General features: G+C 52.8%; 4 protein-coding genes across 4 annotated transcripts; 3 read left to right on the forward strand and 1 right to left on the reverse strand.

Annotated features, from left to right (window-relative positions):
* Positions 1-2,010: 2,010 nt before the first annotated feature.
* On the reverse strand, positions 2,011-3,038 carry GLOTRDRAFT_131208 (uncharacterized protein; the record flags this gene model as incomplete). The annotated part of the gene is made up of 4 exons (XM_007870063.1): positions 2,011-2,107; positions 2,161-2,277; positions 2,334-2,609; positions 2,674-3,038. 4 exons carry the CDS (start codon positions 3,036-3,038, stop codon positions 2,011-2,013), a joined length of 855 nt encoding a protein of 284 aa, XP_007868254.1.
* A 956-nt stretch (positions 3,039-3,994) lies between these two features.
* On the forward strand, positions 3,995-4,344 carry GLOTRDRAFT_45620 (uncharacterized protein; the record flags this gene model as incomplete). Its single annotated transcript, XM_007869989.1, has 2 exons — positions 3,995-4,049; positions 4,100-4,344. Coding segments are annotated over 2 exons (300 nt in total), but the record flags the coding sequence as incomplete, so codon positions are not given.
* Positions 4,345-7,747: 3,403 nt separating this feature from the next.
* On the forward strand, positions 7,748-9,868 carry GLOTRDRAFT_131209 (uncharacterized protein; the record flags this gene model as incomplete). The annotated part of the gene is made up of 5 exons (XM_007870064.1): positions 7,748-7,897; positions 7,945-8,003; positions 8,071-8,189; positions 9,193-9,440; positions 9,476-9,868. The coding sequence occupies 5 exons, from the start codon at positions 7,748-7,750 to the stop codon at positions 9,866-9,868; spliced, it is 969 nt and encodes a 322-aa protein (XP_007868255.1).
* A 3,453-nt stretch (positions 9,869-13,321) lies between these two features.
* On the forward strand, positions 13,322-14,722 carry GLOTRDRAFT_94996 (uncharacterized protein; the record flags this gene model as incomplete). Its single annotated transcript, XM_007870065.1, has 7 exons — positions 13,322-13,487; positions 13,589-13,833; positions 13,889-13,966; positions 14,021-14,152; positions 14,207-14,345; positions 14,468-14,478; positions 14,573-14,722. 7 exons carry the CDS (start codon positions 13,322-13,324, stop codon positions 14,720-14,722), a joined length of 921 nt encoding a protein of 306 aa, XP_007868256.1.
* Between the last annotated feature and the right edge of the window lie 572 nt (positions 14,723-15,294).

Here is a 15,294-nt window from a genome sequence, read left to right on the forward strand (position 1 = left end):
CGACACGCCCGCTTACCTTCCGACTCGATCCACGACACCTTGACTGCACCGCCGACGGATGCTGAAATCGAACACTTGCAGTTCGAGAGGCTCGAGCGAGTCAAGGACCTCGAGAAGATCCGTGCAGACGCGAACGCTCGCGCGCTACGACGCCTGGAGACGGAAGCGAGAAGACGTGAGGATACGTACCACGAAAGGGGACTGGGTATCGGGGACTTCGTCCTTCGTAAGTCCGAACGTCCTACGAAGCTCCATCCCCGATGGGACGGACCGTTCATCATTCACGATGTGACGGACAGGAACACTTACCAGCTGCGGACTCGGAACGGCTACATCCTGCGCAACCTCTACAACGGTGAGCGCCTCCGACGCTACACTCCTTCCGCTCCCGAGCCCGACCTCTGGTATTCGTCCGCTGACCTCCAGCGACGGGACGCGAAGGCGCGTAATGAGGCGCGCTTCCGCAACCGACGCGTTTGATGCGTTATCGGACGCTTATTATCTGACTGGACTTACGAGCTTTACGGACTCTTTGCATTCCTTATGGACACTTTGTACGTTCTCATTGCTTGTAACTTTTGCAGGAGCAAAAGGACTTAACGAGGGGGTGATGTGGATACATCGGTTTGCACGCATTTGCCTATTTCCTATTTCGTATGTTTAGCCGTATGTTATTTCCTGAACACTCTTCCTTAGTTATTCCACAGACATTTTCCGAAACATATGATTTCATTATGTCGATTACTTCCGCTTTAGGTCTACGTCATATTGTCTCAGTTACTGTATTTATTTAGCTGTACTTCGTCGAATATACGCCAGAATTCTCCTCTCGCGTCTAAGTCTGACCGGTTTTCAGCCCGAAGACGTGGGTGTAATCACAACTTGACGGAGCCACGTGGGGTACACGTGCTGCTGTGGCAAAGCGGTCACGGCCTTGAAGTCAAGCTGTACTCAACTTTGACTCGAGTGAGTCGACTCGACGAAGCTTGCACCACCGCCTGCCTAGGCTATGCCCGCCTCGGATACACTGGCCTTTTCGACATCCCAAAAGTGCATAACACCATTCCGCTGCCTATCTTCCCAACCTCTGTTGATTTAGCTAAGTCTGCCGACTCCTAGCATATGAGAAATTTCGGCTTCACAGGTTCGCGTCGTCGGGATTGCTGATTCTGTGAGCTCTCGATTCGCCGCGATATTCGAACTCCCGCTAGGGGGACCGTTCGCGGCGGGAAGCCCTCCACTCTTCCTCCCGTAATCCAACATGCCCACGTCATCCGTGACCCGCTAGCGGGAGGAATACCAGCCAAAGGAACAGGGAAGACTCTCATCTGGCGATTGCGATTACGATTTTTTCCCAGGCTCTCGTGGATTCGTCGTCACAAACGCGACTGCTGGCGTCGAGGTGAACTGTTTCTCTCGAAGTCTCGGAAGTCTAGCCATGTAAGTACTAAGTCCGCTGTTCAGTTATAGCTCCACTAGATTAGGGACGCCTTGCTATACTCGGGCCCTGAGGATGTCCGGCCGGACTGATACCCACTGCATGTGGTTAGCTACCATGGTAGCCCCACAGCAGGTCACTCACATCTGGTAAGGGCCGCAAGTCGAACTGAGTCTTTCTCCCAATAGGCCAGTAGCATGTCCTGGCACATAATTGCTCATCCGAATAAGCGTTGACATTTGAGCTAGGCACCGCCAGATGCTTCCCACCTGCAGTCCGTTGCTCCGATATAGAGACGTCTTCCCGCGCCAAAACCCCGCACGACTTCACGACAGCAGGAGCTACATACGGAACACCCCGTGACCCTAAGCACGAACCGTTCCATAGGTGCACCGTCCTTCAACCCTACCGAAGCTATATTATAGTCGTACATCTACTAAGCACCAGAAGCCGCTACATACTAAGCGAAACAATCCATATCCCGTGTCTGACTCATCCGCTCTATAAGTATATAAAGGCGCCTCTAAATTATCTATGTGATCTTCACAGTCAAACTGTGTGCTACATTTCCGTTATCTCCGCCGAAGTACCATGATGCCGCTGAGCCAGCACTCTACGGCAGAGGTAGGCTGGCGCAGGTGAGCCATGGTTGCCTCGTCCCACGGGCGACTAAGCAAGGCAGTCTTGTCTGCCAGGAATATGGATATTGGGGACGTGTATACTGTTTCGAATTGTCGGACGCCGTTTGCAGGTCGACGCCTTTCTCGCGCATGACGACGGTGAGGACGTTGGCGTTCTTATGCCCCGTGCCGTATTCTAATGGCGTAAGAGTGGATATCCTGCCAATACTTTCTGTTACCGCCAAAAGTGCATCCCTCGATAGGGAAGGACTCACGTTCGTCCAGGCCACGTTATCATGCATTCTCTCGAACACCTTATCGTTGAGAACCGCGTCCGAAAGCTCAAAGCGAAAGACCATTTCGATGAAGTCCAAACAGATATGAGCACCGCTCGTGGACCGCGGAAGATGGTGTATTCGTCGAACGACAAGACTTTGTCCTCCTGTCGTAGCTTTGCCTCTCTTGCAACTTGCTGGGAATATCTTGCGCTGCTCGTCAGGAAACGCTTGAACGCATTGCCACCAAACAGTCTCCTCAGTCGGGATCCTATACTATCATGAATCAAAGGTGTCATAACCGTAATGGCGTTAGTTTGCGTGACTCACTAGTACTCACTCTTTATACATATCATATACGATCGACTGGTCACCGACGCTTCCGAAAAGACCATCCAAGTGGGCCCGCATCGTTTTCGCTGCTTCTTCTTCGGTCTGGTCATCTGTAAGCTCATCGACCACGAAGATACCATTGAACCAGTCGCAAATGACCCGCAACGCCTCATAGTCGGCTATTGGGTAAGCGAAGGATGCCATGCGTTTGAGGTCGGAAGAGCGCAGGAATGCTCTCTTGCGCGGGTTGTCTGCATAATGCGCAAATGTCTCGACCCAGGCAGATGACTCGCCGCGCGCGGCCTCGTATAGAGGATTACATAGTAGAGGGAACGGGCAGATATATTCGAGATCAGGCAACTTGAGCTCCATTGCAGAGGCAGCGAAGTGTTCTGTATCTTCTGGCACCCGACTTCACGCACATTTTACAGACGGTGCGAGAGTCTAGACGTGCTTAAAATGCAGCAAGGGCACTTTGTTCGGCACTGGATAGATCAACGTTGACGTGATGAACTTGATCAGAGTCCGTATTCTCGCCAGAGTCCTGTCGAGTTTTTACCGAGACTTGCTTACATTTGTAAACGAACATGCGCATATTAGTGAAGCAGGAAAGCAGATGCGAGGGTTACCTGCCACTATAATGTGGGCCGTACGGGACGAGGATGGGGCTGAGGGACATATGGGGCAACGGGAGTCCGGTATTTTCCAAAGCCAATCCTGACTGAGTGTGGCTCGTCAGGCTCGGAGCCCTTCGCCACATTGAGGAGGAGCAGTTCTCCCAGACGGGGAGAGCCGAGGATCACGGCAACGGCGTTGAAGACAGGAACGACAACTAGTGATGACGACTCGGAAGGAGAAACCAGTGCCGTTGAAGGACTCGGAAGTGACGATGCTGACACTATCTTTTGTCATTGATGTCTTCCCCTACCTCTGCTCGACTTTCGGGGATGAAGAGTGACACTCTACTCCGGTGAAGAGGAGACTGTGTTTATCGGCATCAGGAAAAAGAGTGTCTTCATAACTCAACAGGTTCAAGCGTGATGGCCCAATCAGGAGCCTGCAGTGAATTACGTCAGCAAAACGCATGCAGAGCTTTACTACTCACTGAGTCGACTCGAGCTCGACGACGCAGGTTGGGATGGACAGCGCAGAGTTTCACGCAGCGGTGCGTCGTAGCTCCCTTCACTGATTGCTCTATCTGACTGCACGCACGCAGGTTTACGACGTCGTCCGCCGGATCCCGCCACAGCGCGTCACAAGTTACGGTGGGCCTCCCTCTACGATATTACCAAGCCTACGCAGCACCATTGAAGAAGTTCCTTGAACCAGGCCACATCGCAAAGATAATAGGCATGCCCCGACACGCGCGACAGGTCGGACAAGGTCTGTCTCCTCTTTTCCCCCTCCTCCACGCCCTTAACCCATCCGACAAGCCCTGAAATTTCTCTCCCCTGCCGTCAACCCGCCCGTTCCCTGGCACCGCGTCCTGTCCTCATCGGGCACCATCTCCTCGCGCGGTCCGGGCACATCGGGCGCTCGCGACCAGGCGGACGCGTTGAGGGCGGAGGGGGTGGAAGTGGACGAGCGCGGAGGGGAGCTCAGGGTGGATTTGGGACGGTGGGGCTGGTTTCCGAGCGTGGGGGGCATGGAGGGGGAGCAGGGGGAGAGCGGATCGTGAGATAAGTTTGTGAGGCTGGTTTGCTAGTACTGTACGTCTTTTGTCTCTATTTGGTGTTGTCTTATTGCTGGATGCACTCTCTCCCTCGAACTGTGCTGTCTTTGTAATCTCATATTCCCTCTTTCCCTCCCCCCTCTCCAACCACCCAAAGACTTCCTCTGTCAGTGCCCCTCGGGAGGGTGGAGGAGGGGGTGGAAGGTACGCATCCTTAATACACGGATGCGCACATCCCATCCGCTCCTAACGCCTGTTCCATCGCACCCCTCCACCTGCCGAAACCACTTTCGACACCTCCCCGAGTGCGCGTCAGAAGGGGTGGAGCAGAGGATGCAAGGTGGGCGTCCATGTCCACGCGTACGCGCACATCTAGGCTGGGGCCAGCCGGTCATTCAAGTGAATGAGGCAGAGTCACTTGAAGACCGGCTGAACCCCAGCCTAGCGCACATCCCATTCGCGCTTCTTCCTTTCCTCCCTCCCCCTTACCTCCGCTCTAGGCACTCTCATACGTGTGCCCTTCTGCGCGGACATGGATACGGCTACTCGCGATCCTGAGACTTGTACGCTCCTGCACTCGACTTCCGGGAGCTCAGCCCCCTCAAGCAGGCTAACACCATTCGTGGAGTCTAACATTCGATTCTCAATCAACCACTGGAGACAAGGCTCGATGTTCGGTGGCGGTCATGCAAGGAGAACGTAAGGACGGGGGAGAACATTTTCTTAACATGTATAAATGGCTCTCGGTACATCGTAAGAGGATTTTCTCCCACTGATTGCGTCAGAGCCCGATGTCTCGCGACAGAACATTTGCCTTTGTCCCCGGTGAAGGGGGTGATGAGACGGCGCGTCATCTCTGCGCCGTTCGCACCGTTTTACTTCTGGCCTCGACGTTCGACGCTCGACGTTCGTACCGGAGACAGCCAGGCCCGTACGCACAACCGCTGAATTAGTCGTATGTGCTCAAGCTAGCTTCCGGGCAGGTAAGCAAGTATAGGGTCTGGACCGGGAAGGAGGGGGGGGGGGTTGGAAAGCTAAGGCTGTTTGCCTGTCAGACGCTACTGTAAAACATCTGGCGATTGTTGCGTGGGTCACACCGTAAGGCCGACTGACGCCCTGCGCCTCAAGTTGCGGCCTGGAACAGTGCGCTCGAGGCTGTAGGTCAGAGGGAAATCTGAAGGTGCGTGCTCCAGCATGTTTGCAGTGCAACGAAGTCGAAAGTTATGGGATGTAGCCTGCGACTATCCCGCCTAAATGTTCATTTGGTGGGGAGAGTGGTGCGTCTTTTGGTCTGGGTCCATTTGTAGCAGGCTGACAAGCGAAGAGAAGGGACGACGGGCGTTGTGGTCTTGCAAACGTCTCTTTCATCAGCTCGACTCCCCCCAACAAAGATCACCGCTTCGGCTCGCTTTATCGTACCTGGAAAGATCCTGACTACGGCGAGGACATGGGAACGGGCTCGGGGTTGGGGCGAAGATTTTGGTGGGGAAGAAGGGTGTGCGCCGTGAAGAAGAGGCGCTCGTAACTTTCTTGACAAGTTGTCGAGTGGCGGGCTTGCGTGGGGCGCGGGTGCCTCTGTGGCTTGCAGATATGTCAGTTTGACTATGCAAGGCGCCTCTACAGCTCACTCTGAGGGTAGGGTGCAATTTAGAGGGTATCATAACCCTGGTTGAGAAAAGGGAAGTAGGCGTATGCGAGCCATCGCTTCGCGGTCGAAACATACTGCAAACCAACTGTGATTCTATGCAGACTAGATTCGAGAGTACGGACAGTACAGCTGCTACAAGCGAGTGGAATGGAACGTGTTCGGCTGAATACAGCGAGAAAATAGCGAGAGACACCGAGACTATTTGCTACAGAACGAGCGTGTAGTCCGAGTGATAGGATAGAGAATCAATAAAGCCATAAAGATAATGTTCGAGACGCTCTATTTCACCCATCACATTGGGACATATGCACTAACCCTCCGCCCTATTCTGCATGTCGCCGTGGTCGACAGCGGCTTGCTCCTGCACCGTTTCATTGTTCGCGGAAGCTAGGGGAGCTACGAGCGACGAGACAAGCCTGACTTGAAGCCCAAATTCGAGTGAGGGAAGAAGCTATCATGATAATATGAATATTTGAGCGGCGACGAACGCGAGCCACACGAACCGTCAGTATCAGCCGCAACATTGGGGGCCAGCCCTCCTTGGCACCGCGATCAAGCACGTGCAAACAGCTGCTGTTGATTCCCATATTGGGCACAAATGCCACACCCTGGGAAACACCACGTGAACGCTAGCACTTGGACTGTTGCTTGACTCTTGTCGCAACTCCATCTCTCCTCTTGAACCCATCGCTATGCCCCATTCGACACCTCACTCTGCGCTTTTGATACCTACCACTAGGTGGCCTTCTCCAGCTGCTGCCTCCGATACTCCCATGGTCGACGTCGCGGCTCAAGACAGCCACAACAGCTCTCCAGGCACCCGTGCTGAACGTAGTCGTCTCGGTGACATTACTTGGGCAAGCTTCAATGAAGAAAATCAATCTAACCCCATGGGAGCCGGGTCAGCTGTATCTCACGAGTCCCAATTCGGTGGCATAGAAAACTCATTGCGAAGGAATGATAAACCGCAACAACCGATATTTCCGGCCACATATGATGTGAAAGAAGGGAGCTACACTGTTAGTCCTAACAAGCTGCGCACTCCAGACAGGGTGACGATCTCGGATGGGCAACGGGTCATGCCTCCCAAAACGTCCCACCAGCGGTGGAAGACGTTCATCGATTTGCCACTAGAAACGGTATACAACGTGAGTCGGAGCTTTTGGACCACAGCTATGGATCAGGGCCCATCTGTCTCATAGATACTGGAGCACGCAGACCCTTTAACGCTCCTTCACATGTCGCGAGTTACTCGCTTTCTGCGGAACGCCTTGATGACCCGCGGGAGAAGAGACCTCTGGGCACGATCCTTAGAAGAGGCAGGTAAATCCTCTTTGCAACTACCGCCTTGCCCTCAAGGGCTTAACGAGCCACAATGGGTACGGCTGGTCTTTGAGCTCCGCTGCACAGTATGTGAAAGTGTCCTTTCTGGTGCTCACGTTACTCTAAGCGCCCGTGTCATCCCTTGAATAGTATTGCAATGCTCGGGTTCACAACGAGATAATTCACTGGTTTTGGCTATGCCGTGTTTGCGATGATTGTCTGGCCAAGTGGTGCGTATGTCTTGAGTCCTCCTCCTCCAAGTGAGAGCCTGACAGCTCGGATTCCTACAGCTGTATCAGGGAAGAGGATATTGGAGTATCAACCGGAGTATTTCCTTCACAGGTATTTGTTTGGGGCGGAAATCCAGCCGATATAATTTCGAGACTAGTAATAAACGACGGTACGTTGCTATGTATCCCATTTGTGAGATCCCTCATCATGAGGTCTGTAGGCGTATATGAGGGAGAATACTACATGGTGTCGCATGTCCAAGATGTGGGCAAACGGTTGTGGAAGGCTTCTAAAAGCTCAGAGCGGTTGGAGACTACATTCAAACGCCTTGCTCATCGGAACGCCATCAGACAGATGGTGCGTTCACATCTATCTAAGCCATTCAAATATTGACATTACCTTAGGAGGGGATGAAGCTATATAAGTGGGCTAGGAAATATTGGATTGCGCAAAGGCAAGAGCGGTAAGTCCGATGACAAGGACTCTGGTTCTCTGAGGGATTGTGGCTAAAGCCTCACCTTTTTTAACAGTATCGTGAGTAAAATGCGCAAGAAGGGCTACCGCGAAGTTACAACAATGGCCGCAGCCTGTCAAGACTTGTTTACTCGAGACCCCGTGGTGGGAGCACCGCGTGAGCTCACAAAGAAAGGTACTTGCTCGCGCATCTTTATCTACACATTCCTAATCAGTTCGATGAAGAATGGAAATCTATAAAGTCCTACATATTCAGATTGTTTAAGCACATGCTGCACTATGACTGCCTCATACAGAACGCTCATGCGAAAGGCTCGGAGCTCATTGTAGAGATACTCTCAGAACTCACCATACTTAAGTGGGTAAAGAAGTCCAAGAGGGACGCGGCATTACTGTTAGGCTCTATTTATTGAAGGAAAGTATTCTACTGGGCCTGAAATGTATACTAAATGCCAGAGAACGATAATCCATTTTGTAGGAGTACGTCACCTCGTACACACTGCACAGATGGACACTGTCTCACTAGTGCCCACCGTCTACCTTCTCCAAAGAGGTATTTGCCTCAGTCGCAGGAGCTATCGCACATGTCGGGGCGAAGTCTTGTGAGCCAATCAGGAAACTGCATCACGTCAGCGACGACCGAACAAATCCCCGAGAGTCACCGTTACAGCCTTTTGCAGATCGATAGACCACCAATTCAGAAAATCGCGTATAGTCGGAGTGGGTCGGAGTGGGTGCCAGGGACGTCGGAAGAAGGTGGGGAAGTCCAAATGGTCTGATTTCCGTCTCTCGGGGACTTACAATTGCTTGTCCGTCGTGGTCCGACTGTAAATGATTTTTGAAAAGTGGGCCCATCAATCTGCAAACGGCTGTATGCGATCTCGACCGTCTGCATAAAGGACCAAGCACCGCCTCTTATTGTAACATATCGTGCGCCCGCCTCCAAGACAAAGTCCTTCCAAGATGGCCCTTCTATCGTCTTTACCGTCGTTGGTACGCCTTCGTTCTCACCATCCCATACAAGTATAAACTAGTCAACGTCGTAGGCGGCAAATATTGCGACCGCTGTCATACTGCGCGACCTTGTGGAAGACAAGGCTGGAAGCCCTATGAAGCTCCACCTGATTCGGACACCCCCAGAGGGCCAGGACGGTCTCCGTTTCTATGATCCTTCACAGTCAGTACGAATTCCCCCGGAAATGCCAGCCCGGCCTCCATCTTCTCTTCTCTCCCTGAACCTGGAGATGCCGTCCTCGACATCACTGTTGCAAGTCAGCTCGGCCAGGGACGCGTCGGGACCGTTCACATCGCTGACGTGCGGTCCTGCTCTGTACCTGTCGATATACCGCCCTTCGTCGTCAAAGTCGCGAACCGCGATTTCTGTGACAACCTCTTCAAAAAGGCATGGATGTACAAGGCTGCTATGGTTATTTTCTCTCTGAGATCCCTCCGCACACGAAGGTCCTCGGCTGGGACCGTGTGGCCACGACAAAGCTTCCAACGTCGATTCTGTTCCTGGAGCGCGTCGGGGGGTATTCGCCTCTGGGGGAGCCTGTCCCACAGACCGTGCAGGACGATTTATGGAGCATCACCAAGGATTTCGGGGAGTTACACATCTTTGCTAAAGACCTTCGGTATGACAATGTCTTGTTGGCTCCGGACTCACCTCCCGGCCTCCCGTCGCTGGTGTCGCCCTCCAGTCACCGGTCCTATGGATTGCGAGTCGTTGATTTTGACCTTGAGTACAAAGTTAATTTACCCCCGCAGTCGCTGGACTTCCATCACAGGCATCCCGTCCGGCTCATTCTCGACAAGGTGCCCAGTGGTAATGTTGTAAACCCCTTTGATGATTGAACATTTCGGGGGAACTAGCATGAGTTCTATGATCATATATACTGTTGCATTTAATATCTTTTGCTACTTAGAAGCATCACTTATCCGTCCAGCCCCCCTCTCGTGAGCGCCTCCCTCGGCCGAGTCTCAAGCTCCATTCATTATTTGTTGACCGGTCCATGAATAGAACCCTAACCACAGTACCCTCATTCTGGGCTGTGGCTTCGTCATAAGACGAGAGAAAAGGAAGGGGGAGACTTGACGACGTTTACGAATTTCGGTTTTTCTGCCGGGGCACAACATGGGGGTTGGTTTTGTGGTACACTCAAGTTGGGAGGATTACTTTCGTTGATTTTGATCGGACGTCGCCAATTCCGTCCAGTGTTTATTCACCTTCGTTTCTTCCGAACCTGTTGTACGTTTCAGTTCTCGTTTGTATTCATGCGATTGGGAGGGCTTTAGACTTGAGGGCGCGGGGATGGCGCCTACGAATGGTAGTGAGGGGAGGAGAAGTGGACGGAGAGGCGACTTCGATTGTACGCACCGCATAAAGAAAGTAATCACTGTTCATCGCGTCTCGTCGATTTGTGGCTTTATCGAGCACAGCTCTGCACGGCGGCGCCAGCCATTATACGTGGCGGGGAATGGATGAACTTACGAGGACACAGCATATACAATATGCATTAGTCTTAATATCGATACACGCTCCGCGTGCGAGACACGAATAACTGCATCGGTCGAAGTACGCCAGCCGACAATAGCAGGATTAGCTTACCTGAGGTGTCCATGGCTAGGCAATCAATCCATGGAAGCGAAGAAACGGTCGCTCCAGAAACATAGTGGCGATTAAATTGCAAGGTGCTCAAGGCATGCGTAACGGATTATCGCACAAGGTACGTATTCGTGAATGCATATGACACCGTTTCTAGACTACCCTCAGCCTCGACATCCGAAAAAAGGAGGGGACTTTCGGTTCAATAGAAAAGATGTTAGTCGAAAGACTCAGCTTGCATCTTCCCATGCTCTACCTTCTCCGATTTCGCCATGCTCAGCGAGAACACGGCAGGGGCTACGACGACGAGGAGGCATGTACACGGAGATCGAGCATATCATGCTACAACATCCCAGCGTACATGCCGCCTGCTCCTCGCAAGTCCCGGGCAGCGATCTCATCCATTGGTGAAGAAGCTTGTAACAGCGATTTAACATCGAGGAGAGACATACGTCCGGTATTCACGAAGACGCAAGTAGGGATCACGGTTGATGACTATGTGAAAGGCATTTCAAGACGGGAGGCTGTCTATCACGTAGCTTTCGAGGGAGGAGAGTTCCGCTTCTAACGGCGTCGGCGAATGTGTGCGATTAACAACTGAACCGGTACATTGACGGCTAAGATGATTGAATGGGACGATGTACCAAACACGCAACCGATGTACTTCTCAGTGCCTCTAGAGGAAGGGGAGAGCACCTCATTGAAGGACTCAAGGGTAGATGAGAGCAAGACGAAGAATCTAGGAGACATCCGTCGACGCAGTTATCGATGTCGGGATGTCACGGTGTGACGATAGCGTGACTGAAGTCGCGGTGTCGGCACACGGAGAGTAGACGCCCAAGACAAGACAAGACAGGTGTAAAGTTATGAGATTGAGCGAGCTCTGCAGTACAACGACTTGTACAAGCTCTTTTATACCTCTAGCGAGGTCTACAGGATGAATAGATTAAGATAGAAAATAAAGAGGGCACTCCAGGTGCCTGTTTTACTCGTACTCTCTTTCAGCCATCTCGGCAGCCACACGGCCCGAAAGCACGTTCCTCGGTGATCTCGGTGGTCTAGTGAACCGGACGCTCACACACGGTGTCACCATCACGCGTCACCTTTGCCTTTGCGCCACACCATTCGTACGGCGCGCTATACGGTATACCCACTGCAGCTTGCTGGATTGAGGCGGCGGGGATGAACAGTCCCGCGGTTAATCCCAAGCTAATGTGCTATGTCATGAGCTTTATAAATTAAATTGAACGCGATTTGGCCTGGACAAGCAGCATAAGTACGCAGCGTGAGCAACCAACTTCCACTGCTGCATCGGCGTCCGATCTCTGACAGAGGTAGCAGACTCATGAGCACAAAGATTTTGTGTCCAACCAGGCTAGCACTTAACCCTCAACCAAGAGCAGACTGCAGTATCCGACGTAGGAGACCCGCTTTTGCCGAATCCCATATCCAATGTCTTCAGGAGTCTACTAAACACCTAGCTCCTCCTGCAACATACGTTACCCTGCGAAAGTTAGCCTCTGCAGGTCTCACATCTCGAGATACACCTCTAGCTCACGTACGAAGACGCCCACAAGCAGTTTCCTCAGCGCCGCACGCCCCGGTGCAGGCATTTCCGCTGGTGCATGGGTAGCCTTCGGATTATTAGCGTCACCGCCCCCTGGGAAGAACTTACAGTGACTCACAGATGGTCTAGGAGGCCTCCCTGGTCAGACCTCCCGCCCACCTCCGGCACGGAACATCGAAGCCCGGCTTGGAACTCGAATGCCGGTTAACCCTGGCTGCTCCTTGACGTAAGTATCTTTTGCGTCTCTTCTCGTCGGCCTCGCTACCTTGTATCCCCGTTGCGGTAGATATTTGATTTGTGTCTTGCTGATAGCCAAGCCGTTGTCGTTATGCCAGCGCCGCAGGTCCTCCGTCGAGAGCGTCGAAGGTCAGGACAACTGTGTTCTTCTAGTCCTTTCTCGATTTTGGTACTACTGACATGAGTAGTCTATCCCTGCCGGACATAAGTGTCGGTGTTGTCCCAGCGCGGGGCGCAAAAGCGTCAATGCATTTCCCATTCCCGGACGGGTAAACCCATACCTATACCGCGCACCGACACTGTATAAAACCTGCGGCTCTAACGTATCGAACCCCAATTTAAGCGCCTACACATCGAGGAACATGGGTACATTTTTGCGTCGCGCCAAGTACTAGTCCCTTGCGCTGTATCAGATTCAATACAAAGTCACTGATATTCCTCTCTTTCCAGACTTTTCCTTTAGGAGAATTGACTCTGAGTAAACTGCCACAAGTTGTTTGTCTGTTTTGGATGCTACTGTACAGTTGTTCATTGTATTCTGGAGTGAATAGTGATTCTGGCGCAGAATGTAAAGTCACGGCGACTCAGGTGTGTACAAGCGGGACCTCATATGAAAGTCGAACGACCGTTCACTATTTTCAGGTATATCAGGTCCTTCCACTCAAGCGATGCAAACCTGTCACCACTAGGCGCTGTCTCTTAATAGTCGTTGGAACAGATCTCGATGTCTCCTGCCCGCCATATCGCCTACTTGCTGTCCACTCGCGGCTTCGTAGAATGGAACGTGTAGCGACTGATGAGCTCTATCTATGCTATCGATTGATTTGGGCGCCAGCGCTCGCCTAGTGGCACTATAAAGCTGGCGCCCAGAAGATCAAGCAAGCCTGTCAGGCCCACGATGATCAACTTTGTCGTCGCCTTTGGTCCTACGAACGAGTCCTTCTTCATAGCTGCTGGGTCGTCCACGCGCAAAGGTGCCCAGATCCCTGTCGGGATGCGTGGCAAGCTCGATGCAGAGCTCAACACGCCCATCAGTTTGCCGCCATTGGCCCATCCGGGCAGTGGTTCGTCGGGGGCAAGAACAAGGACAACACCGGCTGGCACGTCTGTACGTCTTTTGCGCTTTCCGAAAACAGCCCGGCTGATCATCGGGGTCGATGCGCAGACTGGAATACCGGCGACCTTGCCGGGCTCGCTGAGCACCTAAAGGCCCGTGTCACCCAGACGTACGGCGTGACATTCGGTCCTGGGGGTGCGTGCAGCTGGTCGAGCAAGACCTATGGTTGGCACTACTGGGGCCTCGCGGCGGATCAAATTGCGTGGATCAACAAGATGAAGGCGGCCCACGGCGCAGACTTCAGGCTCTTAGTCGGCACGGGCCACGCCACAGTCATGCTATACAAGGACAACGTAAGTCAGTGGAGCCCTGGTTCATGCGTCTAGCAACCCCTCCGAACTACTCCAGGCAATCCGTTATCATGCATGTGGCGATAAGTTGGCCAATACCTTGACCGCTGCCATCAACAAGGACCTCCACGTCCGAGTGAGTAAGCATCGGCCGTTGTACAAACGATTCTTCTGACGTCGAGCGCGGTAGTATATCTCGCTTAGCACGACCCATGGCGATCGCTTCTTCGTACAATTCGCAGACCACAGCATTACGTGGGGCAATGCCGGGCAGCACGTCAGCAAGGATTTGAATGATATAGCTAAGAATTACGGCGCCAGGGTGCGCAAGGTGGATACTCTGGGATGATGCACAAGATCATCTAAAGTCGTATAGGTAAAGGAGTCTACGTGGTATCAGCCCACAATGCCGCCAATCACTTCCGGTCCGTCATCGTGGACGCATGCACATCTCCTCAAGTGGCCCGTCGAGCGCCCGCGACCAGGCGGGCGCATTGAGGGCGGAGGGGTTGCAGGTGAGCAAGCGTGGGGGGAGTTCAGGGTGGATTTGGGGCGGTGGGGGTGGTTTCGGAGAAATCCAGCTTGGGGAAGCAAGATAGTATTGTGCCAGTCGCAAATGACTCGGATCGCCTCGTAGTCGGCTCTCGGGTAGGCGAACGACACCAGGCGCTCGAGGTCGGAATAGCTTACTGTATCATCCAAGCTCCTCCCACATGTTCCATCACTGATGTTGAACATACAGAGGATCCTGGCCATCGCGGCGACCACAGATCAAGACGTGTCCGACAACAACTCCATGGTAATCGACAGCCGTCGGGTTTCGCAAGCTCGAAGCAATTCCAGTCCATTTTTTCAAGGGAGCGAGAACGAGGCAATCGAAGTGGCCGGATAGGGGCAACTACCTCATTCAATAGAAGCACAACGTGCGACCAGAATAAAGAACGTTACGCTGAGGAGATACCATACTTACTCGTTTGAAGTTCAAGTCAGGCCGAACAGCCGGGGGGAGCAACCGGGGACGTATACTGTGAAGGACGCGGTGATCTGCGGGACCATGAACGGTGATCCAGATCAAGAGGCTTGTTCCAGCTTACCAGTCGAAATGGAACGCCAGAACTCATCCATTCTCCTTTAGATATCAAGATCAAACCATAAGTGTCCTTCCAAGCTTGGAGGTATCAGGGTCAGAATTGTCGCTGCAGCATTCGCAAGCATGATTTAGACCGAGATCATTGATGTCGCAAGTTGTAGGGGACATCCCACGAGTATGCGCTTCCTCACAGGACTTCGAGGTCCCAGCATCAGTGGAAAATGATGACCGTCGAAAACTGCCCTCTGAGTGTACGAGTCGACGCCACGACGACCAGCCGCAAACTGAATCACGAAGATCTAGAGACGCGAGGTGTCACGTCACGGATTAACCTAACCTCGCGCTCTGACTGAGATTGCCACATGCGTGGCACG

This window comes from Gloeophyllum trabeum, assembly GCF_000344685.1.
Source record: "Gloeophyllum trabeum ATCC 11539 unplaced genomic scaffold GLOTRscaffold_00011, whole genome shotgun sequence".
Taxonomy (NCBI): Eukaryota; Fungi; Basidiomycota; class Agaricomycetes; order Gloeophyllales; family Gloeophyllaceae; genus Gloeophyllum; species Gloeophyllum trabeum.